The sequence below is a fragment of the Aspergillus ruber genome (assembly GCF_000600275.1).
Source record: "Aspergillus ruber CBS 135680 unplaced genomic scaffold scaffold00003, whole genome shotgun sequence".
Classification (NCBI taxonomy): Eukaryota; Fungi; Ascomycota; class Eurotiomycetes; order Eurotiales; family Aspergillaceae; genus Aspergillus; species Aspergillus ruber.
Window position 1 is genome coordinate 245,857 of NW_024467299.1, and position 17,220 is coordinate 263,076.

The 17,220-nt window shown below is 51.0% G+C and overlaps 5 protein-coding genes across 5 annotated transcripts; 4 read left to right on the top strand and 1 right to left on the bottom strand.

Annotated features, from left to right (window-relative positions):
- Nucleotides 1–4,723: 4,723 nt before the first annotated feature.
- Nucleotides 4,724–6,329, top strand: EURHEDRAFT_408720 (uncharacterized protein). Its single transcript, XM_040780899.1, has 3 exons — nucleotides 4,724–4,816; nucleotides 5,187–5,915; nucleotides 5,977–6,329. The coding sequence occupies exons 1-3, from the start codon at nucleotides 4,747–4,749 to the stop codon at nucleotides 6,159–6,161; spliced, it is 984 nt and encodes a 327-aa protein (XP_040642071.1). The 5' UTR covers nucleotides 4,724–4,746; the 3' UTR covers nucleotides 6,162–6,329.
- A 960-nt stretch (nucleotides 6,330–7,289) lies between these two features.
- bgt3 (putative cell wall glucanase) lies at nucleotides 7,290–9,299 on the top strand (the record flags this gene model as incomplete). The annotated part of the gene is made up of 2 exons (XM_040783727.1): nucleotides 7,290–9,097; nucleotides 9,155–9,299. 2 exons carry the CDS (start codon nucleotides 7,290–7,292, stop codon nucleotides 9,297–9,299), a joined length of 1,953 nt encoding a protein of 650 aa, XP_040642072.1.
- On the bottom strand, nucleotides 9,266–10,431 carry EURHEDRAFT_408722 (SRR1 family protein). The gene is made up of 2 exons (XM_040780900.1): nucleotides 9,776–10,431; nucleotides 9,266–9,719 (listed from the first exon to the last, which is right to left on the bottom strand). The coding sequence occupies exons 1-2, from the start codon at nucleotides 10,251–10,253 to the stop codon at nucleotides 9,397–9,399; spliced, it is 801 nt and encodes a 266-aa protein (XP_040642073.1). The 5' UTR covers nucleotides 10,254–10,431; the 3' UTR covers nucleotides 9,266–9,396.
- A 281-nt stretch (nucleotides 10,432–10,712) lies between these two features.
- On the top strand, nucleotides 10,713–11,605 carry EURHEDRAFT_471304 (copper acquisition factor BIM1-like domain-containing protein). The gene is made up of 3 exons (XM_040785329.1): nucleotides 10,713–10,937; nucleotides 10,990–11,327; nucleotides 11,360–11,605. Exons 1-3 carry the CDS (start codon nucleotides 10,742–10,744, stop codon nucleotides 11,561–11,563), a joined length of 738 nt encoding a protein of 245 aa, XP_040642074.1. The 5' UTR covers nucleotides 10,713–10,741; the 3' UTR covers nucleotides 11,564–11,605.
- A 451-nt stretch (nucleotides 11,606–12,056) lies between these two features.
- Nucleotides 12,057–13,477, top strand: EURHEDRAFT_528334 (uncharacterized protein; the record flags this gene model as incomplete). Its single annotated transcript, XM_040787054.1, has 3 exons — nucleotides 12,057–12,536; nucleotides 12,585–13,234; nucleotides 13,333–13,477. The coding sequence occupies exons 1-3, from the start codon at nucleotides 12,501–12,503 to the stop codon at nucleotides 13,475–13,477; spliced, it is 831 nt and encodes a 276-aa protein (XP_040642075.1). The 5' UTR covers nucleotides 12,057–12,500.
- Nucleotides 13,478–17,220: the final 3,743 nt, after the last annotated feature.

A 17,220-nucleotide genomic window follows, 5' to 3' on the forward strand; every position in this document is an offset into this window, starting at 1 on the left:
ACCTGGGCCATGAGTAAACCAACTATGAATTCATGATTATGATTGATTGCCAGTCCTATCGTCTGCATCCAACAAAGAAATCGTAGCACAACCTCTCCAAGAGAGACGACAAATAATAGTCAGCTTGCACCACCCAATCCAAGTCGGCTCGTGTCGCACATGTAATCATTCAGGAGAATATTAAATTGAATGTGACCTATGGCTGTCATAGAAGAAGTGCGTTGAATTAACGAGCAATCATATTCTCCCAGACTCCGTACGGCGCAGCAGATAATACCAAAGATGGACATGATTCATGATCTGTCACTGTCATATGTTGATCGTGCAACACTCCAGACTTCTCCGTATGGAGTATTACTTGAGGTAGCACGAGTACGACAGCATAATAATAGTATCACACCGTAATCAAAGCAATAGCAGCGCTTACTATGCGGTATTTATTTTACATTACTATTACTCTCTGCTTATTGTTTTTACTTTTTATGCTGTATCAATAAAGTAATTCATTTCAATTTCAAATCTGACATGGCAAACATTACTGCAGCATACGAAGTAGAGGAAAGAGTACGAGTGCGGACGGATAGGGTACATCATGGTAGTAGGCGAGCTGGCTGCCTACAATAGTACTCAGTATGCGATGGATTATGTTTGCTGGGCCTAGAGCGCTAGCCAACGGTTTTATTTCCTATCCTATCCTAGTTAGTCTTAGTTCAATTATGGAGAGTGCATGAAGGTTAAGAGCAAACATATTCCTACGTACGGGATACTCCTCCATACATAAGTGTCCTCTAGACTACAGTACTAGACTCGGCTATGCACACCCGCTCGTGCGGTCGCTCCAATGTACATACAGATAGCTAAGCTAGTTGCGTAGCGTACGGAATATTCCATAGCCGGTCATTAGCTATCACCCTCTCCAAGTAGGAAACAAGTGCAGTGCCAACGGTCCATCTTCGGCAGCAACTCAAGACTCTTCCCACCTTTACTGCGGAGTGCTTGTTCTGTGGATCTCGGGTTCGGATGGTGGGGCCGGTTTAAGTTTGGGCTCAGATCACATGTTCTCCATACTGTGCTTTTACAAGTAACGAACAAGTTTGTACGGAGTACTCCGTACCCCTGGTAGAGTGCGGTGGATGGGGAATCGGAGGATTAATGCAGTTTGCCGGTGGAATATTTACCGAGTATGCACCCAGAGTACGGAGCACTTGATGCAATTTGTACAGCACTCCTTACTAGTAGCAACGTAAAGCAAACTGACAGAATGGAGCACTAGTCCTATCTCGATAGGGTTGATCCGCCCAGGGGCAGAGCATTCGGCCCCGGCTCCGAAATGCCAGTGACCCTGCATCGATCACAATACCCGGACGCTATGGTGCAAGCGGCGCAGTCTTTGCTTGTTGATTACGACGATGGACGATAGTTATCCAACGGTTTCTACAAAGTAGATATTCCGTACTTTAACAGATTATGCTGGAGGACAGTAGTCCGTGTCCCAACAGGACACAGTACTATGACACTCTACGGAAGATACCACGCAACGGAATTCTCCGGAATTTTCCAGTTTGCTTCAAAGTTTGCCTGACTTGACTGACTTATGGCTGGATAGGTATTTCTGGTCTTTATCTCCGCCCACTACACCGGCCGTGCATTGGGCACAGCAAAGTGGAGCTGAACCAACCAACGGGCGATGGTGGTGAATCAACTCACTGAAACTAGTACAGAGTGCTGCGACTCGATAGGATGGTTCTGTAGCAAACATGCTGAAAATTTGCCATTCCGGGAGCATGAAAAAGGAGGGTAACACAGCTGACACAACTTATGAAGAGGGGGGGGGTAAAATAATACTTGTCCTTGTGCAGTCAGGTAAGATTGTTCCGTATAAAATACGGATGGTATTGACACACCCGTTAGTGGTTTCAAGTTTATTTAAACGAGGAGAAAAAATCCTTCCCCGCATTGATTGGTCCAGACCATGACATGCCAATATCATTGGCTGAAACAGACTTGGCACTGGTGCAGCTGAGCCGAGCTGACCATGGCAAACATCCGAGTACTGTATGGTATTGTAATATTGCCCGGACCAAGGTTGGCAAAGGACCGCGCCGATCTCCGGATACCGCACAGGCAGTGGAGCTGTCAGAGTACATCGAAGTACTCGGAGTATGTACAGGTACGCTGGACACTATGGAACCCACTAGGCATGACAAAGTACCTGGACACACACTAGAAAAGTATGTCTCCTCTGTCAAGATATCAGCAATTCAAGTATGGTAACCAATCTTATGCATTCCTGCCCTCCGCTAAAGAGATTACAATCTTCATGGCTTCCTTCCAGTCAACCCTTGGACCAGAAGCTGTCTCTATCCTCGATGGCACCCTCTCTCTCCACCCTTCGGTTAACGGCCCGGACAGTGGGAAGTAAGTCTTGTCTTGTATATTCGACCAGTCTGATTGCCCGGTGTCGCATCTCTTCCACGCACTTGTTGTTATGCACATCATACCTGTATCTTTCCACTCCCCCCGGCTTCTCTCTTTCTGATCTTTTTAATTCAACAAAAATAAAATATTAAATAGAAAAAAAAAAAAAAAAAAAAACAATCTCCTGTCACATTTTTGCGATTATCTGCATCCATCCTGGTCGAGATTACACCACTTGCCGCTAGTTGCAAGCTCAATCTCTTTATTCTCCCTCTCCACTAACTGTTCAATTGCTATCGATTCTTTCTCTCGCCTTCTCGGTGCCTTTTCTCTTTCTTTCTCTTTCTCTCTTCTTTCCATTCTCTTTCTTCTATTCTTCTTACCCTCGTTCCATTCTCTTTCTTCTCTTTCTATTTCTCCTTTTCCAGGATCCTCCCTGGTCTCATCCTTTCCACTCGTTCACATCCCAGAATGAGTGCAGCCGATTCCTAAAGATCAAACATCCTGGACCCTCCAACAGCACTTGCAGCCGTTTTTTTTTTTTTTTCCGCGATTCCTAGTCCCTGGCGTTGGACTAAGCTTCTCTCTGAATTCTAACCATATTTAATACGCAACGGTCAGTCATGACTAGCATGGTCCACGCTGACCTCGGGCCTTCTTCCTCGGTGGTGAAATACAAGGACGACCCCATTGAAGACCCTGTAAGTCTCCTTTTGTTCTCTCTTTCATTCTTGGTCCCGTCTCAGCATCCGAGTATCCCAGCCTCGTACCCCAGTCGACGGGGATACGGACAGGGTGTTTATCATGTTACCTTTGTCTCTCTGACTCGTACTCGCTTTTTGTATGCATCAAACATGTATGGTCCCGAGACAGATTTGATATCGATTATTCCCTCGCGTAGGCGTGACTCCGCGTTTACTGTTCATGGCATCTTGCTTTCATCATTCTACCATAATGGGAAGAAGACATTAACGAATGACAGCTTCGATCCGGACATCCTCGACTCCACCATCCTCGTTCAACCCTTCTCCAGCATCAATCCCACCGTCCGAGCTCCCCTCACCAACCACCTACTACTATCCCTCCTACTACCTACGCCTCGCACTCGTTGTCCAACGGTCTTCCCCATTCGCCCTACGGACCACCTCCCCAGGAATCCTCGTACTACGCATCGCATCCCGCTTACACCGCGGCTAGCGCCTCCAGCCAGTATTCTTCTAGTGGTTAGTGGGCTATCTTTTTCTTTGTTGGTCACGGTTATTCTCCCAAGCACCTCGGTGTGATTGAGAACTCCTTTTTTGGTCAGTCGAGCTGACAAACTCAGGTCCTCCGGAGATTATGGCAGCCACCGCGCAGATGCAGAGGCCCTATCCTCCCATCTACCATACACCACAATCAAGCTCGCCGGCATCGGTAGCCTCTCAACCACACGATCAACGAACTATCTACGCCCAGTCGCCCCAGATGACTCACCAAGTATACGGATACCAGCCCTATCCGGCGTTGAGCACCGTTCAACCGTCGCCGTACACGGCGCATCCATCGCCTCAGTCCCATCCTCTCACAACCCAGCCATTGATGATGCCACCCCACCAGGCACCCTCCACGCAGATGCCTCATCAGCCATCGACGACTGCTCCCATCAGCCCGACTACGGCAGCACCGCAGCAGCAGCATACACCACCGCAGAGATCCGTCTTGAATGCTCCACATCCGGTGACTACAGCACCAACTGTTACCACCACCGTGAGTGCCCCGGCTTCAGTGTCTCATACGAGCCCTACCGTGGGGACCAGCTCTAGCGCCGCACCTGGTCCTATCCCGGCAACCACGCCGCTAGTTGTGCGGCAAGATTCCAACGGGGTGCAATGGATTGCCTTTGAATATTCTCGCGATCGCGTCAAGATGGAATACACCATCCGGTGCGATGTGGAATCTGTCAATGTGGACAGCCTCAGCGCGAGCTTTAAGTCGGAGAATTGCGTCTATCCACGGGCGTGCTGCAGCAAGGACCAATACCAGGGCAATCGGTTGGTCTACGAAACCGAGTGCAATGCTGTGGGGTGGGCTCTGGCCCAGCTCAACCCGAGCTTACGAGGCAAACGCGGCCTGATCCAACGCGCTGTCGACAGTTGGCGAAATAGCAATCAGGACCCGCGACTGCGCAGCCGGCGAGTGCGAAGGCAGGCCAAGATTACACGACGACAGACTGTTGCTCCACAAGCACCTATCCACATGGCTGCCGGAACTCCTCTCACTCCCAACTTGCCTACCGTGGGCATGTCGCCGCCTAGCGCCGCACGACCGGCGTATGGTGGTGGGTTGGCTATGGGCCCTCCACAGTTGCATCATCATCACCATGCTCGACCTGATGGTAGTCCACATGAGGAAGTCAGCGGTATGTTCCATCGCATATAACATTGCTGCCCCTCCCTTTGTACCGGGAGTGACCTTATAATTCTCCTGTAAACTTTTTTTTTTTAATGTTTTTGTATAATGCCTTGCCTTGCCCTTGCCCTGATGGGATTGTGGATTTGTCTTGTCCCTTTGCACCGTTGGAAGATGTACTTGATGTATTTTTATGCGGTTTGTGGATGGCCTTTGTTCTTTTTCTCCTTCGTTGTGTTGATATTGACTTCATACCCTTTTGTGTGTTGGGAATTCCCCATGTTTGCGATCCTTCGCTGTTGTGGCGTCGAAAGCCGTTCTTCCTCGTTGTCTTACAGCGTAGGCTAATTGTTATATACCATCCTTTCTATACATAATAGGCACCTCTGAGTTTCCGAACGCTTCTCACCGTCCATCTGTCACCGAAGGCCCCCGGCCAACTACAGCAACAACGGAACTCCGACCAGCACAGGTCTTCCACGGCTACCCAACATACCCATCACCAGCTTCCAGCGCCCGAGCAGGCCCCTCGATGCCTCCTCTCCTACGAGAAAACGGGCTCAGCGCCATGGGCCGACCCCCGACCGTCGCAACCAGCACCACCGCACCAGCAGCTCGACCGGACGCAGTCGACGAGGACGAGGAGTACCAACCAAGCAAAGATGAGCTCTTCGGGACCCAGCCCACCGGCAAACCGCGCAAGTTTATACTTGTCCCTGATCCGCATCGTGGAGAAAGTCGAGTGCGCGTTAAGGTCAACCTTGATCAGGCCAAGATGGACGAGTTGCCCGACTCGTACCGGATGACGCACTCGGTTTATCCTCGGTCATACTTTCCCGTGCATTTGAAGAACCCGCCTGGTTTGACAGTGCCCGGGAAGCGGTATTTCAGAGACGATGCGGCAGAGGCAGAGGCGGATGATGAGGCCGCGACTGTCGGACGAGTCACAGTACCTGCGCCGTCACTGGATGGAGAAAGTGATACGATCGTGCCGCGGATGTCGAAGCGACGTCACCGGAAGGATGCGATTTTGAATGATTTGGGATACCGGATGACATGGTGCCAGAGTAGGACTTTTGTGGGACGGATGGTATTTCTGCAGAAGTCATGTGTGTTCCTGCTCCCTTACGTTTTCCCCTTTGTTCCTGACAGGTGACTGACATGTGACAGTGGATATGTACCGCAACAAAACGCGAAGCGCCATGCTAGGCGCGGGCCAGGATCCGGCATCGATTCCCGAGCATCTCGAGACGCGGGCTGGTAAGCGACGTTTCCTCGAGCGAAGGAAGCGGAAGACGACTTCCGCTTCGGGAATGAATGCATCCCGACGCAGCGCGGAAGAGGTCGAGGCTTAACCTGCATTTGCATTTGCCTCTGCATTTGGAGTGATGACCTGATCTGATTGATGATATGATATGTTACGTACGCACGGCCATTTATGCTTGATGAGTGACGGATCTACAATGTCTAAAAATTGTCTTTAAAAATATGGGACGTGCGGGATTAGTATGGGAGGCGTCGTTCTTGATTTTTTTTTTTTTTTTGATTATGCTTATGTTCTTATGACTAGTATGATGATGATAATGAGCTTGATGGATAACGATAATGCCATTTTTGTTCTTTCTCTTGCATTACTACTGTTACTATGTACTTGGGCCCTATAGGGACTTGTCCAGGTGTGCAGACTAAAAATAACTGCCCCACCGATTTGCAGGGTCTGCGTAGGCTTCCCGAAAAGGAAAGACGAGGTTTTACTGTGGAGTACAACACAGTACTGCTTTGTACAGAGTATGAGAGATAGTACTCATAGCATTGGGAATCGAGATTGCCTGGTACAAGAATTAACAAATCAGACACCATCGAACTTAACTCGCAGTAATATACATACTAATAAAGTGTGTCTGAAGTAGGAACAAGATAAGCAATGATAATGTATGTACGCTGTTGTCGGGGCCACCAGCCGCCATTCCACATCGAGGCAGCCAAACACACCGACCGCATGCGGAGATCTTTTATTCTTTGGTTTTTTTGTCTTTCGCTGGTTTGATAATTTTTTTTTTCTCTCGTTTCTCTTTTCACTTTACTCTATTCTTTATCTTTCTCTGCCTTTTGATTTATTTCATTTCTTTGTTCGCGCTGCTTTTTCGCTGTTCTTTCTGTGTTAGGGTGGTCGCATACAACTACATCAGCTTCGATCTATATACTCACGGCTAGAGTATACCCTATTATCACTCTGCCGTGCTTCTATTTTTTTATTGTTCCTGAAACTGACTCGACCCTCCATCGGTTGAAAGGCTAAGCACTTGAAATATCTGTCTCTGGCACGGCTGGCACACTGGAACCGTGGTTGAGTTTCGATCCAGGGCCCATCCGGTTTCGAAAAACGTCTCAACCACCCTCTTTTTTAAACCTTTCCGCTCTCCTCTTTTCACCCACATATATACATTCCCCTTCCCCCGATTTTATATTGCCATACCGCAGCCATGCCCCGAACATTCAGCTTCAACAACGGCGACGACCGCCAAGGCCCTGGATCCCCCATTTCCCCCGTCGGAACACCACTACCAAGCTACGAAGCAGACCCACGAACGCAAAACGCAGCCGCAACGCCTGGAATGGATAACATGGGCCCGTCATCTGTGGGTGGCGGGATTGGCGGGATTGCGATTGGCGTTGCTAATGGCCACGGTCACACCAACGACCTCGACGACGGCTACGTCGGTCCCCCGGAACGAGGATACAACACACCCGGCGCTGATAACCCGTATATCCCTTCGCCGCCGTTCGCGCCATTGCCAGAGGCTGGGATGAGCTCGGATTCGCTGCGACCTAGGGATTCGTATGGCCAGACGGGACAGACAACGCCGGGGCAATCGTCATCGCAGAATTTATTATCTGCGCAGTCTATGCAGCCACAGCAGGGGGCGGCACAGTCGCAGCCGCTTTGGGGCGGGACTGCTGCTGGGGGGATCATGAGTGATGGGCCGTATCAGCGGAATTCGGCGTATAGTGGGGGTGATTATCCGTTGTTTGTGAATCCGGATGAGATCGTCGATGATGGGGATGATGGGATTTTGCCGCCGGGGGGAAATCGGGGGATAGGCGGGGGTGCGGCAGGGGGCGCGGCAGGGGGTGCGGCCGCGGGGGGGTTGTTTGGGGGGTTGTTTAAGAGTAAGAAGGCTGCTGCTGAGACTACGCAGTATGGGCCTGTTCCCGGGGCTGGAGGAGCTGGGGCTGGGGCTGGAGCTGGAGCAGCGGCCCTGGAAGCAGGGGAGCAAAAACATTGGTCGGCGGGGAGTAAGAGGAGGGGCTGGCTTGTTGGGCTGTTACTAGGATTCATCGTGGTCGGTGCGATTGTGGGTGGTGCTGTGGGAGGAATCCTGGGGCATCGGGGGAACACAACGCGAGAGAAAGGCTCGGTTCATTCGGCGCAGGACGATTCAAAACAGAACGGTGACCTCGACAAGGATTCCTCGGAGATCAAGAAGCTTATGAACAACAAGGACCTGCATAAGGTCTTTCCAGGTGTGGACTATACCCCCTGGGGAGTGCAGTATCCGTTGTGTTTGAAGTACCCGCCATCGCAAAACAATGTCACTCGCGACATGGCCGTGTTGTCGCAGCTCACAAACACTGTTCGTTTATACGGCACCGACTGCAACCAGACCGAAATGGTCCTGCATGCCATCGACCGCCTGGAGCTCAAAGACATGCGCCTCTGGTTAGGTGTCTGGATCGAATCCAACAAAACCACCACAGACCGCCAATTAAAACAACTCTACAAAATCCTTGACGATACCGAAGATACCACCATCTTCAAAGGCGCCATTGTCGGCAACGAAGCCCTCTTCCGCGCAGGATCCACGAAATCCCAAGCCCAGAAAAACTTAATTGGTTACATGAACGACGTCCGCGATGAGATTAAGAAACGTGACCTCGACCTCCCCGTCGCAACCTCTGACTTGGGTGATAACTGGAACGAGGACCTTGCCAAGGAAGCAGATTTGGTCATGTCGAATGTGCATCCTTTTTTCGCGGGCGTTACTGTCGAGGAAGCTGCGAGCTGGACGTATACTTTCTGGACGGGACATGATGCGTCCCTGACCAAGGGGACAGATAAGAAGCAGGTTATTTCAGAAGTCGGGTGGCCGAGTGGTGGAGGAAATGATTGTGGTGATGGGAATAAGTGCAAGAGTGACAGTGATGGATCGGTCGCGACTGTTGACAACATGAATAAGTTCATGGAGGACTGGGTTTGTCAGGCGCTGGAAAATGGGACAGATTATTTCTGGTATGCCACCGTTTACCCATTCCCTTTCTATCTATATCAGTATGCTAACGAGATCAGGTTCGAGGCCTTCGACGAACCATGGAAAGTCCAATTTAACACCAAAGACGAAAATTGGGAGGATAAATGGGGCTTGATGGACTCGGCGCGCAAGCTGAAACCCGGGCTCAAGATTCCGGATTGTGGAGGGAAGACGGCCTCATAAAATATAATTCCTTGCGTAACGGTATTACGATGATTGTTTATGATGTACATACGATATATACAGACCTTGCAATGCAAATATAGTATAGTATGTTGTGCTATAAGTAAACCCTCATTCCCCAGAATGCTTTTTCATCGCCTTCGAATACCGGTACTTTCTTTCCAATCTTTTCATCTAGGAATGTTTTCACGGTGTCGCTATCGCTCATATCCTCCAATGGACCACCGAACAGGGCTTTGGGTTTCTTCTCGAGAATCTCTTCGAGATGTCCTTTCTCCGCGCCGGGACAGAAAAGGAATGACCGCTCAGACACTTTTTCAAAACCAGCCGGATGGTCAAGTACTGTCAACCCCAGGGATTCGAAAAGCATCTTGTCGAGGGCGTTGAAGACGGGGTCTTGGACGTATACCTGCACATGGTCTGTATCGTAATGTCAGATGGATTTGATTGGGGTGGAAGATGTTGGGAAGACGAACGAAATAGCTTTTTAATGCTAACGAGAGCCACTAATTGAACGAGACTGACTTGTCGTCTGTCTACCCAGCCGCCGCGCAGGAAGCCGCTGGGGCTGCCGAGACCGACGCAGATTATATTGTCTATCTGCACTGTCTCTGCTCCTGCATTTGCAGAATTTACACCCGTATCTGTATCTGCAGGTGTAGGCGTCGATGTAAGAGGGAAAATAATCCCTCTCACCACCCTCCAACTCTCCGACGTCATCCAACGTTCATGATGCCGATTAAACTGTTGCTGGAGACCATCTAGAGTCAAGGTTGAAGGTGCTTCTGCGGGTTCCAATTTCTCTTTCTCTGTCTTTTCTTGGCCTGTGTTTCTGTAGGTGCGCCGCGCGCGGGTGGTGGTGGTGACGTGCGACCAGCCAGAATCGTCGGTTATAGTTGTGCGTTTGTTTTGGGAGGATTTTTGGCTTTTCTTGGGGCGGGTTGTATGGGGCATTGTACTTATTTGGTGCTTGAGATTTGGAGTTCAGTACTCTGTAGATGTGGTTAGAATGTGATGTGGTTCCTAGTTCGTTGGTGGGGATGGATTTTTCTATCAACTACGGGGTACAAATACAACTGCCCTCGACACTCGTTGCAGTAAGCTTCAACTCCGAATGGAGTACAAATTAAAATAGAATATGGAAGACAGAAAATCAGTCACTAAAAGTACCCATACCCATACAGCAATGTGCAGTGGTACAGTCCCTCTACAAAGCAAGCGCTGAACCCGGCGCTTCGACAGCAAATCACAACCGCCGAAAGTGTGACATCTCCTGCAGCACATGGACACTCTGCCCAGTGGTCGTTCACAATGATGCGCCCTCTATCACATCTCCTCACTGCAGTCCAGTTCTTTTAGACGTGCTCGGATCATTCAAAATGTCGCTCTCCCTGTGCAAGAATCGTTGTTCTTCAACGTTGATACCACCTTGAACAATCACCATGGAATTCCGGCTTGTGCTTGCCTTTGCTCTTTTCTTCTTTGGTCTTGTCGACGCGCATACTGTGATAGTTTACCCTGGTTATCGAGGGAATAACCTCTTAACCAACGGAACCATCGAGGAGGCAAATGGCCTCGGCGTCGCATCGCAGAATGACTCTCTAACCTACCCATACGGCATGCAATGGATTTATCCATGTACTTCCTACACTCACCACATATCTACATGTCTTCTTCTAACCCTTGGCAGGCGGCGGCATGCCCACTTCAACCAACCGTACAAAATGGCCCATCCGCGGCGGCGCCATCTCCCTCCAACCGGGCTGGTTTCCCGGTCATTCCTCGGGGTTCCTCTACATGAACATGGGATTCGGCACTGTCCCAGCCAACATGAGCAACGCCATGATTAAGCCGTTTGCCTTCGAAGGGCCCAGTAACCTGCCGTACCCGGGGACGATCTGTTTGCCGCAGGTGCCGTTGCCGGCAGGGCATACAGTGAAGGTTGGCGATAATGCGACGATTCAGGTGGTGTTGGCGGCGCAACATGGAGCTTCTTTGTATAATGTATGTTCCCTTTTTTGCAACTTGGTGTTGATGTATGATGGGCGCTGACGAAATAGTGTATCGATATTACATTCGCAGAGCCAGAAGACGTCGCGGAGGTGACGCGGGATAACTGCTTCAATTCGAGCGATATAACATTCCAGGATATCTATCGGACAGCGCCGTTGAATCAGTCTGGATCGGGAGCAGGGCAGGTTGTAAGAGCGCGATGGGTGGAATTGGTGCCATTGGTGGTGGCGGTGGTAGTCGGGTTGTGGTGATTTTATACCTGATTTTTTTTTATGCTTACTAGTTCATACCCCGATTGATGTTTTCTTTTTAATGAAGCCTGTTTGGCGTAATGGATAATAAATTGGTTGATGATGGTTGGTTGGATGATCTGCAGACTCATAATCTGCATACCATTTTGGGAAATATTGAAGCTATTCATACCACCGGAATTGACTTTGGAACCCTTAGCAAAGTATATGATGAAAGAGTTAGATAGTGTAGAGTACCAGAGAAACTCCAGAGTAACATAACATTAAGGATTCAACGATGATGATACCAAGACTCGAGGCAGGCCCAACGGTGTCGCTCAATGGCTAGGAAGGCTTGTTTGTATAGATTCGGGCTGAAGAGATGAACATCAGACATGCATGATGTCTTAGGTCTGCATTTCTTTCTAGCACCTGCAGTAATAGAATGCCCCTGTATAAAACCAGTATATACTAGCCGGAACCTATCTCTGTGGTCATTATATCACACTCCAGTCATGACGCAAGTTCCAACTCAAACTCTCTTTTTCCCTTTTTTCCTTCTTTTTTTCCTCATTTCTTTTCTCTCTCCTCCTTTTCCTCTTTTCTTCATCTCATCTTTTGCTTGTCTATTTTTATTTTACGTTAATAATTAATTAATTCCTCCCTCTGCTTCTCCGTTCATTTGCTTGATCTCCCTTTTTCTCTCTTGCTCTTCATTGTATCCTCCCTGGGCGACCGTCTCAGTACTCGGCGAGTCGGCGCCCACGTTCTCTCCTATTTCCTATTTTTCTTCCTTCGTTGTATAGAGTCATTATTATTATTCGTCTATTCTAATTTTAATTTTTATTCTATTTTATTCCTTTTTTCTTTCACCCACCAATTTATCGACGACGTTCAGCCGCATTCTTCTGCAGCATCCCACTTGCTCGAGGCAGCAAGTTCCGAGGCCTGACCAGCCATGTTCCGTCGCAAGAGGAGCTCTTCGCAACATCAGGTACCATCGACATCCTCTGTTTATAAATATTCTGTACTAATCCAACAGCCCCTCGCAAGTCCATCACAAACCGCTCATTCCGCCGCCTCTCATGCCTTTCTCCAATCGCAACCCTCCTCCAGTAATCTCTCGTCCGCCGCAGCCGCCGCCGCTCTACGAAGTCTCACGCCAACCCCTCAACCCGTCGAAAATGTCCAGACGAAACGCATCCAGCGCCGGGCGTCCATCACATCCCAGCCCAACCTCCGCGCCGGGCAGACGCATACCCTCCGCCGTGCCAGCAGCTCCAGTTCCATGAGCAACCGTACTTTCCGTCGCGATCAATCTCCCGGTCGTCCGTCTACCAGCCAGAGTCATTTGATAAACAGAGATGCGCCACCATTGCCGTCGCTGCCTCCGGGGTATACGTCGCCGACGCCGAAGCCGTCGCCTTCCAGCCGGCGCTCGGTCAGCGTGTCGCCAACCATGCGGACCATGTCTCCTCCGAGGCGGACGAACACCCGTGGTATGAGCGTTGGTCCGGCGGTTGCGCGAAGTCCAACGACATCGAATGGTTTGGGCACGGTCCACGAACTTGAGAGGTCCGGTAGCAGGAATTCGATCAACTTCTCTTATCCGATGGCCTCCCGTCCTATTTCGCCGTCTCCACCGCCAAGTCCACAGTGCCAGCATCCAGTGCCTACATCATTAGCGGAGCAGTTATCACCGTCGGGAGGCGCGGCTTCGAAGACGGCCAATAAACCTAGGGCGAGAGCTGCGGCAGATAAGAGACAGTCGACTGGAGCGCAACCGTCAGTCAGAACGGCGGTCGCAGCGGCGCAGGCGGCCATTGTCCCCGGTGCAACTGGCACCCGGGAGCAAGCCCCTGCTCCGTCGCGGCCCGTTATGGTCAAACGACCGTCGACTGTCCGGGAGGATCACCATGGCGAGGAACGTGCTGAGGCAGGGACAAGCAATATCGATCGTACCTCTGTTGGGGAGCAGAATCGAAGCCGAGAGCCAGTTACGCCAGAACCTCAAATAATCAAATCGCCTCCCACACCTGAACGGTTGAGCTCACCGCCGCCTTTCAACCAGATAGGATCTCCAGCGTCGAACCGTTCGGTTGAACTGGAGCGGGAGCCCGTCAAACAGTCGCGGGCACGGCAACCGAGTGCCAGCCCAGGAAGGTCGGCTCGGTTCTCTACTCAATTGTCAGTGGTTGGCACGGGCGAGTTACGCAACCCCCCTCCAAGATCTGTCTCTCCCGTCAAATCTGCCATGAAACACTCGCCACAAGGGTCTCTGTCACCGGATCGAGTTGGGACCATCTTCCGACCAGCACCTCCGCCTAGTGAATTGTCGGATGGGACATCTATAGGATCGGACGAGGGTTATCGGGTCCGACGGAAGCCGGCCAAGGTCAGTTTCGACGACGAAGCGGAAATCGTGGGTATAGCAGCGAGCCCGCCTACATCTCCCGAGGACATGTTCCCACCAGAGTCTCCGCCAGGACGATCTATATCCAAGACCACGTTTTTTGGCTTGGGCAAGAAGAAACCTACCGCGTTTAACAATGCGGTCGGTGGTGATGAGTTCGATGAAGTGTTGAAGCCTCGACCGGCACTCCCTTCGTTTGGCAGTATACGGGCCTCGAGAGATAGTGGTGAGCTTTCTCAACCAACCCGGGATGAACCCAGTGATACTGAGTCTATCGCATCGTCGAATTCTAATATGGTGGTGCCCGGCTGGTCTTTCTCGAATGATCATGCTCTCGGAGGGGTCTTGACAAATGCCCAACCGCCAGAGAATGCTATCAACCTCACCGAAAAAATCGAACACCCGCCATTGCCTGCCAAGACTTCCGAAAACGGAAATGTCGATGAGGTCAGCGAGTTTGTGCCAGAAATACGCCCTGCGTGGGTGGATGGAATGCAGGCTGCAGAATTCGTGCAAAGGCCAAAACAACAGGTTTCTGTGCCTGCCACTTCTGTCCCTACTACCGTTGCTGCTGTTAATACAAGTCTGGCTCCTGCCATCACGGTTGAGCCATCATCACCTGAGCTTGAAAAGGGACGGTCAAGTCTGGAAGGATACGATGTCCCCGGAGGGTTCCCTCGGACGTCGTTGGAGTTTATCAATCCGAAAACGGCGACAGAGGTGACGACTCCGGCAGCACCGACACCGCCGCCCGGCAAGAAGAAAGTCAAGAAAAAGTCTCACAACCGCTCAGGCTCCGAGTCATCTGTGGTCTTTGACGAGGCAGGAATACCAATTCCAAGCGGCAGGAGAACCGACGACGATTCTGACGAAAGTGTCTACAGTGATGCCGCAGAGGACATTGACGGAGACGGCTTTGGATCTATTAATGCCATAGTGGAAGGTCGTGCAGTTGAAGAAACAGAGCAGCCTATGACTGGGGTTTTGGACAAAACGAAGCCAGCAGGGGCTGAACTGCCCAGTGTGCCCGAGGAACCGCAGCAGATGATCGGTCGTGCGGTTTCTCCTCCGCATGATTCCCTTCCATGGGTTCCAGACTCCCCGGACACAGTCGACGAACCTCTCCCCTTCTCTTCACCTTACCCGCCATTTCCGATCAAGCGCAAGACTACGAGTAAACCGAGACCTGTATCGGGGGTTTTTACAAGAACAAACACTACGGCCAACAAGGGCCAGCGGCCTATGTCAGCGGTGGCTTTCGCTCCAGAGACTATTACGAACGGTGTCCCTCGACCAAGGGCTGTCCCTGAGCGGAAGAGACCGGTGTCAACGGGCCCAACCCTCACCAACGGCAAGGGCCCTGTCCGTGAGTCTAACACTCAGAGACCGATGACGGGAGCCAGCGACTCCTCCGGCGGCTTTCAGCGACCAGGGGCTGGCTCGCCTACGGGGAAGTCGCATACTATGCGACGGACATTGCGGGCTCATTCTCAAGAACCACCAAGGGTGCAGTTTTCGCCAAGTCGACAGGAATTACCTGAAGAACGCCGACCAATGTCGGCGGGGTCGATGACGAACAGGATGCCTACCACGCTACGCGGAACTGGGCCAAACAAGAGCGGAAAGACCTCGTTTTTCTCGACGGGCAAGTCGCCTAACAAGAAGAAGCTTTCGCGGGCTCCCGGGACGTTGTTCTCGTCGCCATCCCGGTTTGAGGACTCGGACGGTGATGACGATGAAGGTCCTCACAGGACCTTCCGCAGTCGGTTTGCGGATTCGAGTGATGAGGAAGATCCCGGGCAGAACACCATACGACCCGTACGAGGTATCCCTCGTCGCCATGGTATGCAAGATGGCGAGTCGACGGAACTTGAAGACAGCTCGGACGAAGAAAAACGACGTCCGGGCTCGTCTGCGACGGCGCCCGCACAGGAGACTAGTAGCCCCTGTCCAACCGACGCGACCGCCATGGCTGCAGTAGCGCGATCTCGCGGTGTGAGTCGCGATGAGCTGGAAGATTTTCTCCACCAGCCAAGTCGCAAGCCGGGGATCCTCAGTCGACTAAATCTCCGCAAAGGGCGGAACCCCGAACCCAAGCATCGCAAGATGGCCTCGGAACCAATAACTGAGAATCCAGCGGTCCAACACCAACGCGGAAGCAGCGTGACGACCACGGTAACGGCCAATAACAGCGACAGCCAGCCAACGGGCATCAGAGAACAGCAGCGGGGATCCCGTCTCTTGGACGGATGGCCGTTACGGCACGACCGGAAGGGCGTTTCCGAGGTTGACGGCGATGCCGGGGCTGATGCAATTACGACTGCTAGTGGTGCGGTGACATTACCGGAGGAACCATCCCAGGTGAATGGTAACGAGAGCGGGAACAGAGATACTCCGGAGGCTAACCCGAGTGAAAGCGCGGGACCCGGGGAGCAGGTGGCTGGCGAGGGAAGCCATTTCAAGCGCCAGAACACGCTCGCACGGGATGTGGTGATCGCAGGGTCGGGGCGTAAAAAGCGGTTCCCGAAGCTGCGTAAGGCGTTTGGATTGCGCAATTGATTGATTGTCATTCTTTGATTTTTCTTTGATTTTTCTTTGATTTTTTTGGTATATTTCTTTTCTTATACCTGATACTACGATCTTTTCTTTCCTTTTTGGGGAGAGGGGGGGGTTTTTTTTTTTTTTTTTTTTTTTTTTTTGGTATATGGTGTTTACCATTTAATTTTCTTGTTCATTTTTTACTGTTACAGTACTTCGTACTAGTACAAGCTGAAGAGGACACGAGGCGAAAAGGGTTAAGGTTCACGATACACGGGCAAAATGAGGGAAATCGGATGGGCGGGTTGTTGAGATACCAGGTTGTTTATTTTGATAATCACTCGATATTCACTAATATTCGATCAAACCCAATAATCGGGACTACTAGAGATGATAGCCTCGGTTGATATCAGCCAGCCACCGCCCCCCGTCACCGCCCAGCCACATGTTACGTACAATACAGTATTGTACTATACGATACGGTCTAGAAGTGATTAGCATGAGACATACAGCAGATTGCAGGGAGCGGTTATTGGCCGGAGCGGTGGCAAACCGGTGGCCATTTCTCTGTGCTAACAATTGAACACCTGTCCTGTGCAATTGACCTGTACACTGCAAGTATATGTAAGAATTGTACAGAGTACATGTATGAGAACGGAGTACCCCGTACATGGTACATAGTACCTGTATATCGACAATAAAGTGATCGTTCCAGCGGAAGAGTACC

What these genes read in the sequence shown, in the direction of transcription:
- EURHEDRAFT_408722 (XM_040780900.1), bottom strand. Translation starts at nt 10,253, where the DNA reads ATGCCCCATACAACCCGCCCCAAGAAAAGCCAAAAATCCTCCCAAAAC. An exon ending in TAGCATTAAAAAGCTATTTC is followed by an intron (nt 9,720 to 9,775) that starts GTTCGTCTTCCC and finishes ATTACGATACAG; the next exon opens with ACCATGTGCAGGTATACGTC.
- EURHEDRAFT_471304 (XM_040785329.1), top strand. Translation starts at nt 10,742, where the DNA reads ATGGAATTCCGGCTTGTGCTTGCCTTTGCTCTTTTCTTCTTTGGTCTT. An exon ending in CATGCAATGGATTTATCCAT is followed by an intron (nt 10,938 to 10,989) that starts GTACTTCCTACA and finishes AACCCTTGGCAG; the next exon opens with GCGGCGGCATGCCCACTTCA. An exon ending in GTTCCCTTTTTTGCAACTTG is followed by an intron (nt 11,328 to 11,359) that starts GTGTTGATGTAT and finishes CTGACGAAATAG; the next exon opens with TGTATCGATATTACATTCGC.
- EURHEDRAFT_408720 (XM_040780899.1), top strand. Translation starts at nt 4,747, where the DNA reads ATGGGCCCTCCACAGTTGCATCATCATCACCATGCTCGACCTGATGGT. An exon ending in TCCACATGAGGAAGTCAGCG is followed by an intron (nt 4,817 to 5,186) that starts GTATGTTCCATC and finishes TATACATAATAG; the next exon opens with GCACCTCTGAGTTTCCGAAC. An exon ending in GGTATTTCTGCAGAAGTCAT is followed by an intron (nt 5,916 to 5,976) that starts GTGTGTTCCTGC and finishes GACATGTGACAG; the next exon opens with TGGATATGTACCGCAACAAA.